The sequence below is a fragment of the Crocodylus porosus genome, unplaced genomic scaffold (genome assembly GCF_001723895.1).
Source record: "Crocodylus porosus isolate Cpor-Errol unplaced genomic scaffold, CroPor_comp1, whole genome shotgun sequence".
NCBI classification, from domain to species: Eukaryota; Metazoa; Chordata; order Crocodylia; family Crocodylidae; genus Crocodylus; species Crocodylus porosus.
The window spans coordinates 98,062,180-98,078,435 of NW_017728943.1; the positions used below are offsets into that span (position 1 = coordinate 98,062,180).

The 16,256-nt window shown below is 40.3% G+C and overlaps 1 protein-coding gene across 1 annotated transcript in view; it reads left to right on the forward strand.

Annotated features, from left to right (window-relative positions):
* The window catches only part of TARBP1 (TAR (HIV-1) RNA binding protein 1), a 97,792-nt gene that overhangs the window by 10,814 nt on the left and 70,722 nt on the right, over positions 1-16,256 (forward strand). Inside the window, exons 3-9 of the mRNA XM_019548618.1 lie at positions 1-220; positions 2,120-2,217; positions 2,949-3,018; positions 5,289-5,437; positions 6,850-6,902; positions 9,647-9,744; positions 14,591-14,726. Coding sequence (XP_019404163.1) covers positions 1-220; positions 2,120-2,217; positions 2,949-3,018; positions 5,289-5,437; positions 6,850-6,902; positions 9,647-9,744; positions 14,591-14,726 — 824 coding nt within the window. The remainder of the gene's footprint in view (positions 221-2,119; positions 2,218-2,948; positions 3,019-5,288; positions 5,438-6,849; positions 6,903-9,646; positions 9,745-14,590; positions 14,727-16,256) is intronic.

The following is a 16,256-nucleotide window of genomic DNA, read 5'->3' on the forward strand; positions in this document are numbered from 1 at the left end:
CTGGCGCTGTGCGCGTTGGCAGACGCGCTCTTCCCCGCCGCGGGGCCCGGGCCCGCCGTGGAGCCGCGCCTGAGCGCGGGTTTCTGGCGGGCGCTGCAGAGCGGTCTGGTGGGCGGCGACGGGCTGGGCCGCAAGCGGGCCCGCTACCTCCTGCGTCGCGCCGTGGACGCGTCCGAGCGGCGCCGCCAGCACTGCCCCGGGCCCCCCGCCGCGGCGGACGGTACGAGCCCTCCTGGGAGGGAGGGCGCTGCTGCTGGGTGGGAGTGGCACAGGTTTGGCCACCACCGGATGGGTACATTGCAGCCTTGTTGCATCTCCTTCAGGGCTAGTTGCCTCTTCCCACCTGTTTGTACTCTTCTTGTGAAATATACCTCCCCCACAGTTGGAGACCCCATCAAGTCCTCAAAATGGGCACAAGTGTCCTGGAGGTGGGAGGTGGAGTGCAGTGCTGGCAATCCTGCTTGGGGCCCACCCAGCTACTGGTGCTGACGCTTGTGCGTGTGGAGGGCAGGGGTTAGTGCTCAGCCTGGGCTGTGCGCAGCAAACGGTCCCCTTCAGGCCTGCGTAGGTCTTCACTCTTCTGGTAGAGCTGTTAGTCTGAAGCCAAGTAGGAGGCAGGGTAGATCTGCACCTTTATATATTTATCCAAGTAGATATGTAATATAGTGTGTGCGTGTGTCCTCATGCACGTGTGTATGTATATATGTACATGCAGACACGCACATATACACATGCTCACTGTCTATTTTGGTTAGTATCTTTGTCTCTCCTTTAGTTAGTCTATAAGGTGCAGAAGCTCACTCCATCAACTCACTCATTTGTCCTGAATCTCACTCCCTCAGCTTTATGTAAGTGCACATACCTTGCTTGGTGCTCACTACATCAGCTATTGCAGAATAATCCACAAGGCTGATTTGGCATCAGAGTGTAAGCACAAGAAATATTCTGCAAAATGAAGGCTCTTGAGAGGTCTGAAGATGGGTCTAATTTGACTACTTCCATGACTTCTTAAGTCATAGGGCCTCTGTCTTAAACTCCTCAACACTGCAGGTTTAAACACATGCACCCACCCACCCTTGCTTAGTCTTTAAAGTACAAAGCCACCCTACCTTTTACCAGTGTTACAGCCACTTCAGGAGATGAACTGAAAGGCCTTTGTGCACTTGCTGGCACAGTTCACATCCATCTCTCTCATGACTGCAGTCACCACATACCACTCTCACTTCAGTGTGGTGAATAGCTATGGAAATTGTTAGAGCCTTATTAATGCAGTGTTGAGGGGGGTTTAAGATAGAGGCCCTTTGGCTTAAGAAGTCATGGAAGTAGGTGGTTAATGACATTTCCAAATTAGATCCATCTTCAGACTTCTCAAGAGCCTTCAGTTTGCTGAATGTTTCCTGTGCTTACACACTGCTGCCAAGTCAGCCTCTGAGGTTATTTTATAATAATCCACAAGGGCTGTGGACCACTAGCAGAAGGACTTTTTGAAATGCTCACTTTGGTCCTTGGCAACTGCTACCTGTATTTTGTTTTTCTCTTGCACCCCCCATTTTAGATGCCTTATTATGTCTGGGTCTTGAAAGGCAATGAAGGTTAGGGAAACCTTCCCTGTATTTGTTTCTCTCTTGCCTTACCTCACAAAAAGAGAGACATAATTTCGTCCTTCTGGCTTGAGAGAAATGGCTGCCTAAAAAATTTCTGCTTCCCATTAAAATTTCATCAGCTTAGTTGAAACTTTAGAGGTTGTTGTAGTATTGTGTAAGCCATGCAACTTGCCCTTGCAAATTTTGACAGGTGATTGATACGGCCACATTTTATTCCCTTTCCTTAGCGGATTTACCAGGAAAAAGTTTGAATATGTTCTTTTGAAATGAGCCACAAGAGAATATAAGAAAGTGTATGGTTTTATATTTGCTCTTAAAAGTTTGTTAAACTGTAGGGCTTAATTTTTTCAGGGCTTGCTGAGGCAAAGCTACTGATGTCAGTAGGAGTTACGCATTCAGAAAGAGTATAGGATGAAGAAATGTTAAATAGAGTTTACTTAATTCATCTGGAGAGTGTGTTTGTGTAAACTTGAACAAATACAGTGTCTAAATAATAATGTCATATTTTCAATTAGAACCGAGTCTTTTTTGGTGGTCTGCTGAGGAGAATGAAAAACTTGTGCAATTTTGGGAAAATTTCATTTTAATAATGGAAACGTTAGAGGGAAATCAGGTACGTGCTTTTTAAAGGGCTATACAAAACCAAAGCTTATTTATAATATTGCTGCTAATCTTAAGCATATTAAATACAGTGTTTTAAGTCCCCACTTACAAAATACTTGGCGTATGATACATAAATAGTTTAAAGGCAAGGTGGTAATACTTCATCATTTTTGTGGCAGAAAGATGAGTCTTCCAACCCTCCTGGTTTCCTTAATTATTTTTTAGCTGCTAGTGCCCACCTGTTTCATTCTTCTAACTCAGAATCATCCCTTGTGTTTTTGATTCCAAGTCTTTGTTCAGTGTCAACTCAGTTGCTCTGCGGTTTTTTACTGTTTAAAACAAGGTATTCATCTGGCCTTTGCTGAGAGAAATATTAATTACATTGGTTTACTAAAGAAAACTTCACATTCTGTGATGTTTTGAAGGTTTTCAATGCAAATTTTAGTTTTTATTCACAAGCATTTACGTTGCTAATTGGGAAGTACTGTAGTTGGTATTATACAGTAGGAATGCAAATTTAAACAGTTAACCGTAATTTAGAGACACTTCTTATCTAAGTACCATGTACCAGATTCTAGTTACCCAGGTGCTGATCCAGAGTAAGTTAATTAATTTAAATAAAGTTAAGCCACCAGTGGTACTTGATGGAGAGCAAGAACTAAACCCAAGTGTATCTGTTATACAAGATATTTTTTGATAAGTGAAGTAAATTCATTACTTAACTTATAGTTTGAATTTCAGATCCATGTTATAAAGCCAGTTTTGCCAAAGTTAAACCGTTTATATGAATTGTCAGTATCGGGGAAAAAAGGTAAGCTATAGTTGTTTATTCCACTTATTTATGCATACTGGATAAGTGCATAATTTGCTTGGTTGTATAACACCATGTTCCAGTATTTTGCCCATTGATTACATCATAACAGTTACAGGTTATTTGCATACCAGTGAAGTACATAATCTGCCCAGGTTCACACTGTTTTTCAACCCTGCTGTCTACTTCTTAATGCAGCTACTCTATTTAACTGTGTGCTAATGGGCATCAAAATGGTGAAGGGAAATCAGTTGAACATTCGTTTTGAGCTGCTGTTAGAAACCTATTATTGAAAATGAGAGGAGATAAGAGCCCTGAAACTAACTTCTATAATTTTTCAGGCTTCTAACAGCCATGAACCTGGTTAGTTTCTGCTTTTTTCAGGGTGTCTAATAGCATTTGTAAAACTGACAAGTTCTCATTTTCAAGACTTCAAACAGCAACTCCAAAATTAACTATAAAAATTCTGAAAATGACAAGAGTAAATTAGATTCAAATTCATGGGTGCTAATTCCAAAGCATTGACAGTAAGCACTGTGCTTAAGTGCGTATTTCATTTCAAGACAGGATACTTAACATAGACCACATTGTTGCTTATCACATTGACATACTCTTTGTGTCCATCGCTTCTGCTTTAGACAAATACACCCATTTACACTGCTTTTCCTGAAGCTAGCAGGGAGCCAGAGAGGGCTGGAGGGGGTGGTTCTGATTCAAGACATGTAACATGTCAGGAGGACAGACTGGATGAGGGGGAAGATAGGTTATGATCCATTTAAGAAGGAAAAAATAGAATGAATTTAAGAATGGAAAGAAGGTTAAACTAAAATGAGAAACAAGTTATGCTTTTTAAAATGAAAAGTTTATTGACACTATATCATAGATAAGTATGATAAATAGTTTCATAATTGGTAGGGGTGCAAGGGACCTGAGGAGATCATCAAGTCCGACCCCCTGCCATGGGCAGGAAAGAATGCAGGGGTCAAACGATCCTGGCTATGTGATTGTCTAGCCTCCTTTTGAAGACCCCCAGGGTAGGAGCCAGCACCACTTCCCTTGGAAGTTGGTTCCAGATCCTAGCCGCCATGACTATGAAGTAGCGCCTCCTGATGTCTAATCTGAATTTACCCTCTGCCAGTTTGTGACCTTGATTTCTAGTTGCTCCTGGTAGAACTCGGAGAAACAGTGACTCCCCCAGTGCCTGCTGGTCCCCCCTGACTAGTTTGTAACAGGCCACTAGATCCCCTCTCAGCCTTCTCTTGTGGAGGCTGAACAAGTTCAGGTCCCATAGCCTCTCCTTGTAGGGCCTGCCTTGTTGCCCCCTTATAATGCTAGTGGCCCTCCTCTGGACCCTCTCCATGTTGTCCACATCCCTTTTGAAGTGGTGCCCAGAACTGGACGCAGTACTCCGTCTGCGGCCTGACCGATGTTGCATAGAGGGGAAGGATCACCTCCTTGGACCTGCTCGTGAATGCATCTGTGGATGCATGACAAGGTGCGGTTGGCCTTCCTGGCCATGTCCCCATATTGGCGGCCCATGTTTATTTTGGAATCAGTAGCGACGCTAAGATCCTTTTCTGTCTGTGCTGACGAGAAGGGAGTTCCCCAGTCTGTAGGTATGCTGCTGGTTCTTCCTCCCCAGTACCTTGTATGTGTCAGTATTGAAACCCATCCTGTTCTCATCCACCCACCCCTGTAACTTGTCTAGATCTAGTTGCAGCCTCTCTCTCTCCTCCAGCGTGCCCACTTCTTCCCACATCTTAGTGTCAACTGTGAATTTGAACAAGACGCTTTTTGCCTCCCGCCCTCCCCCCCAAGATTATGAATTTGTTGGGGGAATATAGTAGGGTTGGAGCTTTTGGGTGTGATGGTCCAGAAAATATGCAAGAAGCAAAATATGCAAGAAGTTTTTTTGGTGCTATCTTTTATTGGACCAAATATCTATTTGGGGGAAATGTTACACAAGCTTTCAGGCACAAAGTGCCCTACCCTGCATTTTTTATTTTTGCTAGTAGTTTTTGTCTTTGTGTTTGAGAGCTTTGGGTAAGTTTTTTCAAGCCATGTTAAACGTTTATATTTTGTAGTTGTGCTTAGAGAGAGAAGCATATTTTATAAGCCAAATAAATAGCTAACTATCACCTTTCTAAAAAGCCTTAGTAGCATTTCATAATAAGTTTAGTAGTTTTGTATTAGTTTGGTATACTTTAAATGTGTTGTAATGTCATTATTATTTCATGTACCAGTTTAAAATAAATCTGTTTTTGTCACAGGCTGTTGGTTGTTTCACCCTTCATGGCATATGTGTATTTATAAAAGAATGTTTGAGAGTGAAAACAAAACAATAACAAAGGAAGGAGTCATTCACTTTTTGGAGCTTTATGAGGCAAAATGCATTCCAGATTCACCAGGGTTTTCAGAGGTAAGGGCATTTCTTTCTCTGCTGTTTACCAAAATAAAGATATTGTAATCCAAAAAAAAATTCTAAGTCGATTACCTGAATGCATGAGATGTAATTTGACAAGTCCCATATGAGAACAAGTTTAGCCATACAATTATAATAATATTATTTAGAAATGGCCTACAGTCTGAGATTATCTATGTAAGTGGCCAGATTTATTTAGTCCAAGTGAGGAGTCCTTGTTAATAGTACTCTGTTGTTCATTAACAGATTCATACTGTAAGGGTCAGTGCCTGGGGCAGATCTGGGGGTGGAGAGGGAGGCGGTGTGCAGTGTTGCAGTTGTACCTCCCTTTTTGCCACAGGAGCAACAGCTAGTAACTTTTTACAAATCATGTAAGAATCCCTCCTTTCTTAGCATTCCCCTGCACTGCTCAGTGGCACTTTCCTTCCCCTCCACACATTTTTCTTATCTGACTTAGGGAGTTAAAAAAGGTCTCTGGCTGCTGTTCCGATGGGCATGATCTTCCCTCTCCACTTTGCGGGGTGGGCGCGGAGAGAAGAGGGGGCTGCAGACACCCTACAGTGCTGGTTGTTGCCCCTGTACCCGCCTTTTAAAAATCCTGGATCTGCCTCTGGCCAGTATAATCTTATGATTAGTTGAACTTTAATCAACTACAACTCTTACTTGAAGGTTAAATCTAGTTGCAAACGTAGTTGTTTTCTCCCAAGGTACTGTTTGATGTTATAGTCCTATAGAGTTCCTAAGGTGCTTCTTAAATGGAACTGTTGAGCCCATTCAACAGAACAATCTGTCTGTGGAGAAGCTTGCCCAGCAGGCTTTGAAATGCATGTTCAGTGCCTCTCTACTCAGAGGATAGACTCTGAAGCCTTCTGGTTAGCAACCTTAGGTACAGAAAGGTGCATATATCTCTAGGCCAGTGGTGCTCAACCACTGGCCCATTAGCCATATTTGGTCCATGGGGTCCCTGTGGATCCAGAAATTTGACAGCAGAAGAATGTTGGTAGCATTAATTACTGGAGCTTCCAGAGCCGGATTATGCTGGCATGCAGCATGGCCATATCCAGGGGTCAGGCCATGGCTGGGTTCATAGCTGCACACTTTTTTAACTCTCAGGTGTTTCTAGTACTGATTTCTCTTTTGTCCCTTGCAAGAGTTTATAGCTCATCCTTTGTACCAGGTGCATATACCACACAGTTCAACAAGTGTGGTTTTTCCAACAGAAATGACTGTCCACAAAGCTCATCAGGGAACCCCTGGCTGCTGCTGGGAGTTGCTATTATTGAATAAAATGTTTCACACCAGGTGAAATTCTTCCTGTATATGATTCAGGACAAGTAAAATAAATCTAGTTGGTGCTTGTCACAATTTTATTTTTGGCTTTAATATAAATTTAATTTCTCTTTCTTTAGTTTATTATTGGGCCATTAATGGATGCACTTTCAGAAAGCTCTCTCTATAGCAGGTAAACCGTTGATTATTACATTAAGTAATTATTGAACTGTGCTTCTGCTATTGTTGAATGATTCCAGTTGATATCACTTTGAATATATTAATAAAGCATTGGTTAAAGGAGAGCAGGTTGACATGATTTAGGCTCACAGATGTCTTTTGTCAGGTTCCCCCACAAGAGGGAACTCCCTGTTTCTCTAAGCCAGATGTACTTTATTTAAGCCTAGCCTTTTTTAACTGTTTTTTATTTGCAGCTGGTTTTTGGTCCAAGTTTCTTCAAACTTGAACCAAAAACTATTTGCAAATAAAAAGCTAGCTAAAGGCAGGCAACCAAGTATAGAAATTAAGTGGTCAATGTTCTTCTTAGCAGTAGGTTATTAATGGGGTTTCTCAAGGTAAGCATAGTCTTAGGAAGAGAAGTATTAAGTCTGGTGCATAATATATTTATTCATCACGTGGAAAAAGGGAATAAGCAAACCAGGTGTCCAAACTTGCAAGAAGATGTAAAATATTTAGCTTATGCAGATTCAGAGAACATTTTGAATAAATTCACAGTGAACGAATTATTTGTAGATGAATGGGCAACATGATAGCAAATGAAATTTAGGGTTCATAAATGGAAAACAGTACATATTGAACAGGAATAGTGGATTTATTTGTACACCTTACAGGGTCCTAAATTAACTGTCTACTCTGGGCGGGGCGGGGAAAGGTGGCACCATGAAAAACTCAATGAAGACATTTGACTTTAAGTGTATAGCTATAATCCTAAAAGGCAAATGGCATTAGGATACATATGAGTGGTTTGAAAAATAAAATGGTAAATATTACAGTGCCATTATATAAATCAGCCATGCCTCATCTTAAATTCTATGCTGTACTGTTACTGCGTCTCAAAAAGGATATTGCAGAATGAAGGGTTAGGGAAGCATTATTAAAATGATTAAGTGTATTGAAAAACTCTCATATGAGGAGGCAGTGAAAAGTGTGCATTTTTAAAACTTTAGAAAGGAGACAAATCAGATGAGATGCTATAAAAGATAAAATAATGAATTATATTGGGTTAGCTCAGGAGATTCTGACTCCCTATCTCATTACACAGGAACAAGGGATACTCAAAAGGTGGAAAAGTTAAAAGTGATAAATGAAAACCTTTCTTGCACACAGAATATGATTATTCTTTGGGATCCTTTACCACAAGATGTCATGTAGGCCAAGAACTTGCTGTTACCTGTCATCCTGTATATTTGCCAGAATGGCTGGTAAGGAGACATGAGCTGTTGAGCATTGGGTATATAAATGCTATCCAGTTTGATATTTGTGTCACCTGGGACGCAGCCAGAATAGGGGAATGGACAACTCAATGCTCAGCTGAATTTAAGATTTGCATGAGGACTAGTTGATTATTAGGGCTGTATAAAGCTTTGGTCCCTGATCTGATTCAGTGGAGATTTGGCCCAATTCAGTGGCCGTATCTCTGAATCTGAATTGAATTGCAGGACCCTTTAACCTCTCTGAATTGAATCGGAACCCTGTGAATTGACTCGGAAAGATTCCGCAATTCAAACATAGACACAGCTTTAAATGTTTTTTATATATACCTCAAGGTAGCAGGCAGCTCTTGAATGCTGCAGTGCTGGGGCACATGGAGTGTCCCACAGGAGCGCGGGGGGCTCCTCAGCGTGCTTGGTAGCAGACCTGGAAGTGGACCAGAAACACTCCTCGTCTACTTCTGGGTCCGCTGGGGAGTGCACTGGGGGGCCCCCTGCACCTTTCGGCTTAGCAATTGGTGCCTTTTGGGCCCAGGGGGGCACCCGGGGTCCCCCTGTGGTTGATTGCTGAGGCGGGGGGACCCCCAGTGCGCTCCACAGTGGACCCAGAAGTGGACCAGAAGTACTTCCGGTCCACTTCTGGGTTTGCTGCTGAGCACATGAGGGGGCCCCCCATGCTCCTATGGGATGCTCCATCTGCCCCAGCATCACAGCATTCACAAGCTGTGCTTGGTACCTCGAGGTAGGTAGAAAAAATATTTAAAGCTGTGTCTGTCAGAATCGCTGATTCTCCAAATTGGTATCGAATCAAATTGGGGACAGCGATCCAAATCAATGATTCGAATCATTGTCCCTGACTTGGGCTGAATCTGAATCGCACAGGGCCCATTTTTCTACACCCCTACTGACTATAGGTCAATCCAGATAAAATTGAGATAGCATTTATGGGTGGGGGAGTCTCTGTGCTCCTCTATTTTAAATAGGTGTATTTTAAAATATGAAGAAATAGAAGTTAGATATTTACGTGGATACCAAGAATATCCAGAGTTACAATAGGTAGTGCTGATCACTTTTGGGAAGCATATAAAAGCTCATATTTTGGATCTTAAACCCATAACTATTAGTAATTAACGTGAGAGCTCCATTAAGGTTACATCATTCCACAGCTGCATTTTTCAAGATCTCTTTCATCTTTGTCTGATGCATTTGGTGCTGGATATTGTTAGAGACAAAATAATGGACTAACTGGACCATAGATCTGATCCATGAATGGAATTTTTATATTTCAGTTTTTATACTACAGTTACAGTACTGTTTGAAAGTATTAGAAGTACTTTTAAATAAAACTAAAAATTCTTCAGGTAGGTTGAAAAGCTTCTTTTAGTGGCTAGCTTTAATTAATGAATTGGGTAATACTTATGGATAGCTTTGTTTTTAAGAGGCTGTTAATATGTATACAGTGTATGTTTTGTTTTTTACCATACAGGTCACCAGGGCAATTGATAGGAGCCTGTCCTCCCATAGGAATAAAATTACAGAAGTTTTTGGTTGCATACCTCACACTCCTTTCAGAAGAAGAAAAGAGTATGTTTTATTTATTCATTCATTTGTTTATTTTTAGAACATTGTAAAGGTCATGAATCTACTTTCTGTAGTTGATGTAAATATTAACAACTGGTTTCTCCATTCCTTGATAAAACTGAAAAGCAGTCATCCCCTTTGTACTGCACCTGTCAGAGTGTAGGAAGAGCTCTTACGTGTCAGTGAAAAGGTGTGGCAGTACTTTATAAAAGTGTTTTAACAGAAATTGGAGTTAATTCTTGTTGCACCTTGTAACCAGTGTACCCTTGACCTGTGAGCCTGGGTCGGCACGACCGGCTTGGCGCAGAAGGCATAGATGACCGGACAGGTGGGGAATAGTGGTGAGTAGGAGTAGCGGTGAGTAGGAGTCAGGTGGCTTGAAGCGTATTGGTTGTATGAAAGGTTTATTGTACTTACACTACCGATGGTTGCAGTGTAGGTGGGATAGCTGACTTGTTCAGTCACAGTGCATAAAACAGAACGGTCTAAAGGGGTCTGTTGGTTCACGGGGTTCCTGAGTCGAGCCCTTGCTTTCTAACCCGGAGGCTAGGTGCGGCTGCCCGACTCAGTAGTCCCAGAACTGGTCAACAGCTCATGCACAGGGAAAAACTATAACGCACTTTCAATCAGTAAACTTCCGAGAGCTCTTTGAGAAGAACAGACAAACCAGTGAGAAACGAATACGCCAAAATGAAGGTCGGTGGCAGGGAGATGCCTGCAGGTGGCCAGTCTGCTGACTGTGTCTCCTTGGTGTGCTCGGAGTTCTCGGCTTAATGGTGGGAATCTGCTCTTAGTTATAGTCAGCAGTGACAATCACTTCATGCCAATTGTGAATATTTACTGAATGCCAATTACGTTCTTACACAGTGACCTAGATACATTATTCATCTGGCTGCCCTCAGCGGGTTCAAAAGGTCAACCTTATGATTGGCACCTGCAATACTTATCATTGCAGACAACAAGCTCCTTAAGTGTGGAGAACAAACTTTTAACAAACTCCAACTGCAATGCTTCTTTTACCAAAGGAATAAAGGCTACTAGTGCTGAGGGGTCTTTATGGCCTGCGTCCTTACTAAGATATTATGGTCTTTTGCTTTGCTGGCATCAGCACTGCAACCGACAGGTAAAACTCAGACATGACAATTCTAAAGAAAAAACATTGAAGATAAACAGTTTTTAGTCTGTGCTTTCTTTTTAAAATTGTCATAAAAATATTTCTTTTGATTGTGAGAGCCCATCAGTGTGGCTCCTCTTATCAGTGTGCATGTGCTCCATCATGTGTAACAGGAAAATTTTGAGTAATGGTGCCCATCTGGACCACATATTTTAGTTTAGATAATTACACAGAACCCAGTGTTACAATTAAAATGAGATGCTTAGTTCTTTGGAAGACTGAAATGACACTTCCATCTAGTTAGTAGAAAGGCTTTATTAATTAAGTAACAAGTTTTATAGGAAATAACAGATAGACTGTTGCAATCTACAAATAAAATAAGCTGTAATCAAGTCCAGTATATTTTTTCTGTAATAGTGGTTTTCTCATCAATGTGGGCAAGGAAGCGGTCCTGATCTTTGCAGCTTCTCACCAGGCATGGATCTGTTGCTCAGGAACATTAGCTGGGTGCAGGTTATGATGGGTCAACATGGTGCTTTTCTGAGATGAGCGCCCTTTGCTCTGGCAGCTTCACCCTTCTCTTATACTCATTCTTCAAAGAATATTTTCTTGATGGGTTGAAGATCAGGGTCCTTTGGTTGTCTTGTAAATGTTAGCCTTTTGGATCCATCTCTGGTTGTTGTCGGTGAAACTGAAATCAAAAACCTTGATTTCTCTAGAGGTCTATCATTTGCTTAACTATAATATGGCTTGATTGCTTGAGTCCAACACCCTAAACCAGAGGTTTACTACTTGATTCATTGCACTAGGGCTTGATTACTTGAATTGAGCACCTTAGATCGTGAATTGTAAGGCACTGTATAAGTCATAGTTATATAATAGGATAGATCCCAAAATATTTTCCAACTGGCACGGACACCTAGATTGCCGAGGAATGTGGTAACAAGGTAGAGGTAATCACTGTGAAAGAGGAACTTATTCATAATCATTTTAGAGTAGTTGGGCATGGGGTGTACTTGATACCAAAGCTGGAGATGAGATTAACTGTATTGTTGTTTCAGGTGGTCCCAATCTTGAGTTTACATTGTGCAAAAGGCACTGATATTATAATGTAGTCATTTAAATTTTACACATAGGTCTGGTCAAGCTGTGTGTCCAGCACCCAAGAAAGATTATATGGACATGTCTGAGATCCTTGTGCCATGTGCTGACACATACTGCCATTCCCAGAATTCTACCATGTTCTGTCACTGTCAAAATAGTTTATCTTCTTACCTCTTTTTGGCCATTTCCAGCCCATCCAAATGCAATCCTTTGTACTACGAAGTACTACACAATGGATTTCCACCCATCTCTGAAAATGCTGGAACACTCCACTAGAACACAGGCGCAATTTGTTGCTTCCCTCTGAAGTGCTTTAATCTGAAGTCTTCAAGTGGCAACATTGAGTTAACCCAGTGACTTTTATGGAAAGTTAAGCCCTTGAAATGACAGCATAGATTAAGGAGTTTAAAAAAAACAGTCTTTCAAGAGCTGTTTGACTGATTTAGCTGATATTCTCATGCCCATCATGCAGAGATTATTTGCAAGTCAACAAGAATAGGATCCACAATAATGCAGTTTTTTTTTAAGAAAATATCTTTCTCTTTGAGATGATGATACTTTGTATTCTGTGATTTATTCCTTCTGTTAGGAGCCCTCAGCTACTTCAGGGTTTGAGTTGTGAGGTTGCTGAGGAATTGTAGATGGCTGCTCAGCAGGAGCATGAGGCGGTGCAAGGCATGAGCTCCAGTTAATTATGCTGCTCTTCAAAAATTTTTGGACCTGCATGCCTGGGGCATATACACACCTACCCACGCTGACTGCAGCATCTCTAAGAACCAGTTACTGTAAGAAGAGTAATTAATTGTTCTATATAACATGCCTATTAGGCAAGGCAAACAAATCTCACTAAAATCAAAATAGTTTCCAAACCCTGAAGAGTCCTTCATATATCCCATGGGAGACAACTAAAAACTGTTTCCTAAGTAAGATCCTGGGCTATATTTTTCTATAAGTTGGAAGACTTCTTGCAGTTAAGCCATTAAATCAGCAGTCCTGATTCTGCAATAAACTTTGTACTCTTTTCCACCTGCTTTCCCCTTCCTGAAGCTTCCTGGCATCTCCTAGATTTTAGTAGGTTGTCTCTGGACAGCGTGTTCCTCTCAAGTGGACTTTGTTCTAAGACCAAGGTGTAAGTCGGAAAATATCTAAGTTCAATAAGATTACTAAAGCCACAAGTACTACATTTAATAAGAACATTTTATTCATTATTACAGAATTAGACAAATCAATATCTGAGTTATATTTCCACAGTGTATTTTTCATCTGACCTCTTAATGTTAAATCAAGATGTCACAAACAGTTTAAAACAGAGTAAGTAGGCATTTTTTATCTTTGAAAAGAGATAATTTGCTAAATAGGTAACAGCAGCTGTGAAATCACAGAGAAATCAGAATGTCAGTTTGAAGTATTTTTCTTCTGTGACAGTGAACAGCTTTGGAAAAATCTAGTGCTTTTTTATTGTTTTGTAATAAAATTGAATTGATTCGGCAAACTCTAGCATAAGGGATGCTTCATAGGGAAGTATAAATACAGTGGGCCTGATTTCAAAGGTATTCAGCAGTCAGGAACTCCTGCTGAGTGTAACTGAGGAATATATCATCTTTTATCCCTGTTAGTGATGGAATTCCCTGCATTCTGGTTCTGGGCATCTGATCTGCACATAATACCTGTGATTATTTCTCAACTCTTTAATCTGTGACTGATTTACAGTAATTGAACAATCATAATGCAGGTATTTTTTTAATTAACTGTGAAGTTATTTTTTTCCAGTAACAGTATTTCAGATAGAAAATTCTCTCTGTGATAATTTCTCTACTTAGATTGTCTTATGGGCCCAGAACTTTCAAGCTGATTTCTGGCCAGGCTGATAGTGCATCAGTTTCTTGCTCCCTCTAATGGGGGTTACAAACTGCAGACATTTACAGAAAAAGGGAATTGAGGGAGGAGGAGGTCAGAAAAAGAGAGCCAACATTTATATTCTTAGAAAAGAGGTGATCTTTTGGCAGTTAAAAGTCCAGTTTTTTCCAGAGAAAACTTCACTTAAATTCAACATTATAATTAATTCCATATTGCAGACTATAAAAGATGAAAATGATAGTGGGTTCATGAGCTTTCCTGGGAAGCTTTATGTTATTAGTGTTAAATGGAGAAGCATTTATTTATTTAAAGTAAAATATTGTACACATGTATAATTCATTTTTTCCTTTATACATTTATTTGCTGACCAGAAAAGCTTAACATGTCCTTTTCATTAAATTACTTTATGGCACTGTATGATCAAGAAAAAATATGCTACAAATTAAAACAACTCTTGAATAAAATAATTTTAAATCAAATAAAATATTAAATTCCTGTTTAAGGGCTTGATTTGAATGTCTTGCTTAAGTGATACAGAACAGGATCTTGAATGTGCATCATGATAAAACCTGGACTTTTTTCAGCCTACTTTCTTCCCTGCTATTTAAAAGATTTTAGAGAACAGGAAATGGAGTCTGAGAATACAAATTAGAAATTTACATTGGAAAAAAAAGTTTTTTTTATCTGTTAGGGTATTATGTTCAAAATACAACAGTGTTTTAGAGTATTATAGTATTTCAGTTGTTCTTTGTCATTTTTTTGGTTTGCTTTTAGGCAGTTTTCTGTTAAAATTTATACAGAAGATGACAAGCAGACATTGGTGTGCTGTTCCCATTTTGTTTCTATCTATGGCACTGGCATATATCCCAGCATGTAAAGCATTGGGAATGGAAGGACTTCATGCACTAAGGTAAAATTCTACATTGTATTATGTTTCTCTCTGATGCATCCCTTCTCAGAGATTAAAAAAAAACCCAATCATGGCAACAGAATTTGATTCTTGCAAAACATGTTAGCTTAACATTAAAAAAAAAAAAATGTTTCTTTCTCTATCCAGTCATCCAAAAAGTATGCAATGTGCATTTCCCCCCATACAGTGGCTTTCCGCAATAGAGAGGCTTTCACATTTGTCCAAATTTGAATGTTCCTCTGCTTTGGCTCAGTTCAAGCAGACTTTCCTCAAACAGGCCTTTTTGCACAGGTCTACTCTCTAAAGGTAAGCATGGCGATGGATTAAGCAGTGGGGCAGAAGTATTCTTAATAAAAAATACATTTAAGTGAATATTAGGAACAGTGAAACAAGTAAAAAAAAGCAGTCTCCTGTGTTGACTGGTTTATTGGTTTCTTAGTTGGTCCTGGTAGAGCTAAGGGTTATAAGCCAGTAGTGGGAGAAACCGTGCTTAATACAGCCGATGATGGCAGCAGCACATCACAAGTCTTCTACACACCTTGTTACAGCACTGTGTGTGCAGCTGGTTGTAATCCTTATAGCATAGGAAGCTGACTTGTGAAGGGGTTATGATTGGGGTACAAGAGATGCACTAATTCAGCACATTTATTCCTTGATTTCTTTGACAACAAGGATCTTGTGGAGACCTGTCTGGAATGATGCTCTCTAGTGTTCTAGTGAACAGTGAGGGGAGAGAAGCGTTTCAAATATTAGTTGCTTTTGTTTAGGTGTGATTTCCTGCCCCCCCTTCCCCCCCACTTACATACTTCTGTTATTAACCAGGACCATGAGCAAGCCCCATGTCCAGACTGTAGTACATCTTATAAATAAGATAAAGGATTTACACAAGATCACTACAGAGAGAGCCCAAGATTCTGGCATGACATCTAGTGTGATGGACCCAGTTTTAGCTGTTTAGCCACACAGCCTTACATACAGGATGAACAAAGCACATCAGTCTCTGGCTAGTACCCACATGTTTTCCACAGTCAGGGATAGAACCCATGGTCTCCAGTGTGCTGCTGTTTCCTACAACCAACTGTGCAATCGCCTGAGAGAAGTTGTCAAATACTCCACTGTTGGTGGTTGGAGAGGCTAGCATAAATTATGCTTTTGCTTACCAATATCCTGAGCAGTGTTAAGACAGAGTAACTTCCAAAAAGTATTCAGTGTGTGGTAGATATGCTGATATAGTGATATAAAAGCATTTGAAGTTTTTTTGTGAAGTATTTGATGAACTTAAAAATCTGTGTCACATTTCAGTACCTGGTAGAAAAAAGGAAATAAAAACTTTTGAGTCCTTGATTGTATTATTAATAGGGTTTTAAGTGATGCAAGCATCGGTGGAATTTTGAATGATCCAGTTAGCTGTTTAGTCAGAAAGTTTTTATTAAATCTGGAGGGCAATAACATTAGTTTAGATGGAAGTTCCAAAATCCTATATAACAAAATACTAACTGTACATTCAATAGTGGTGTTACAATGCTTATT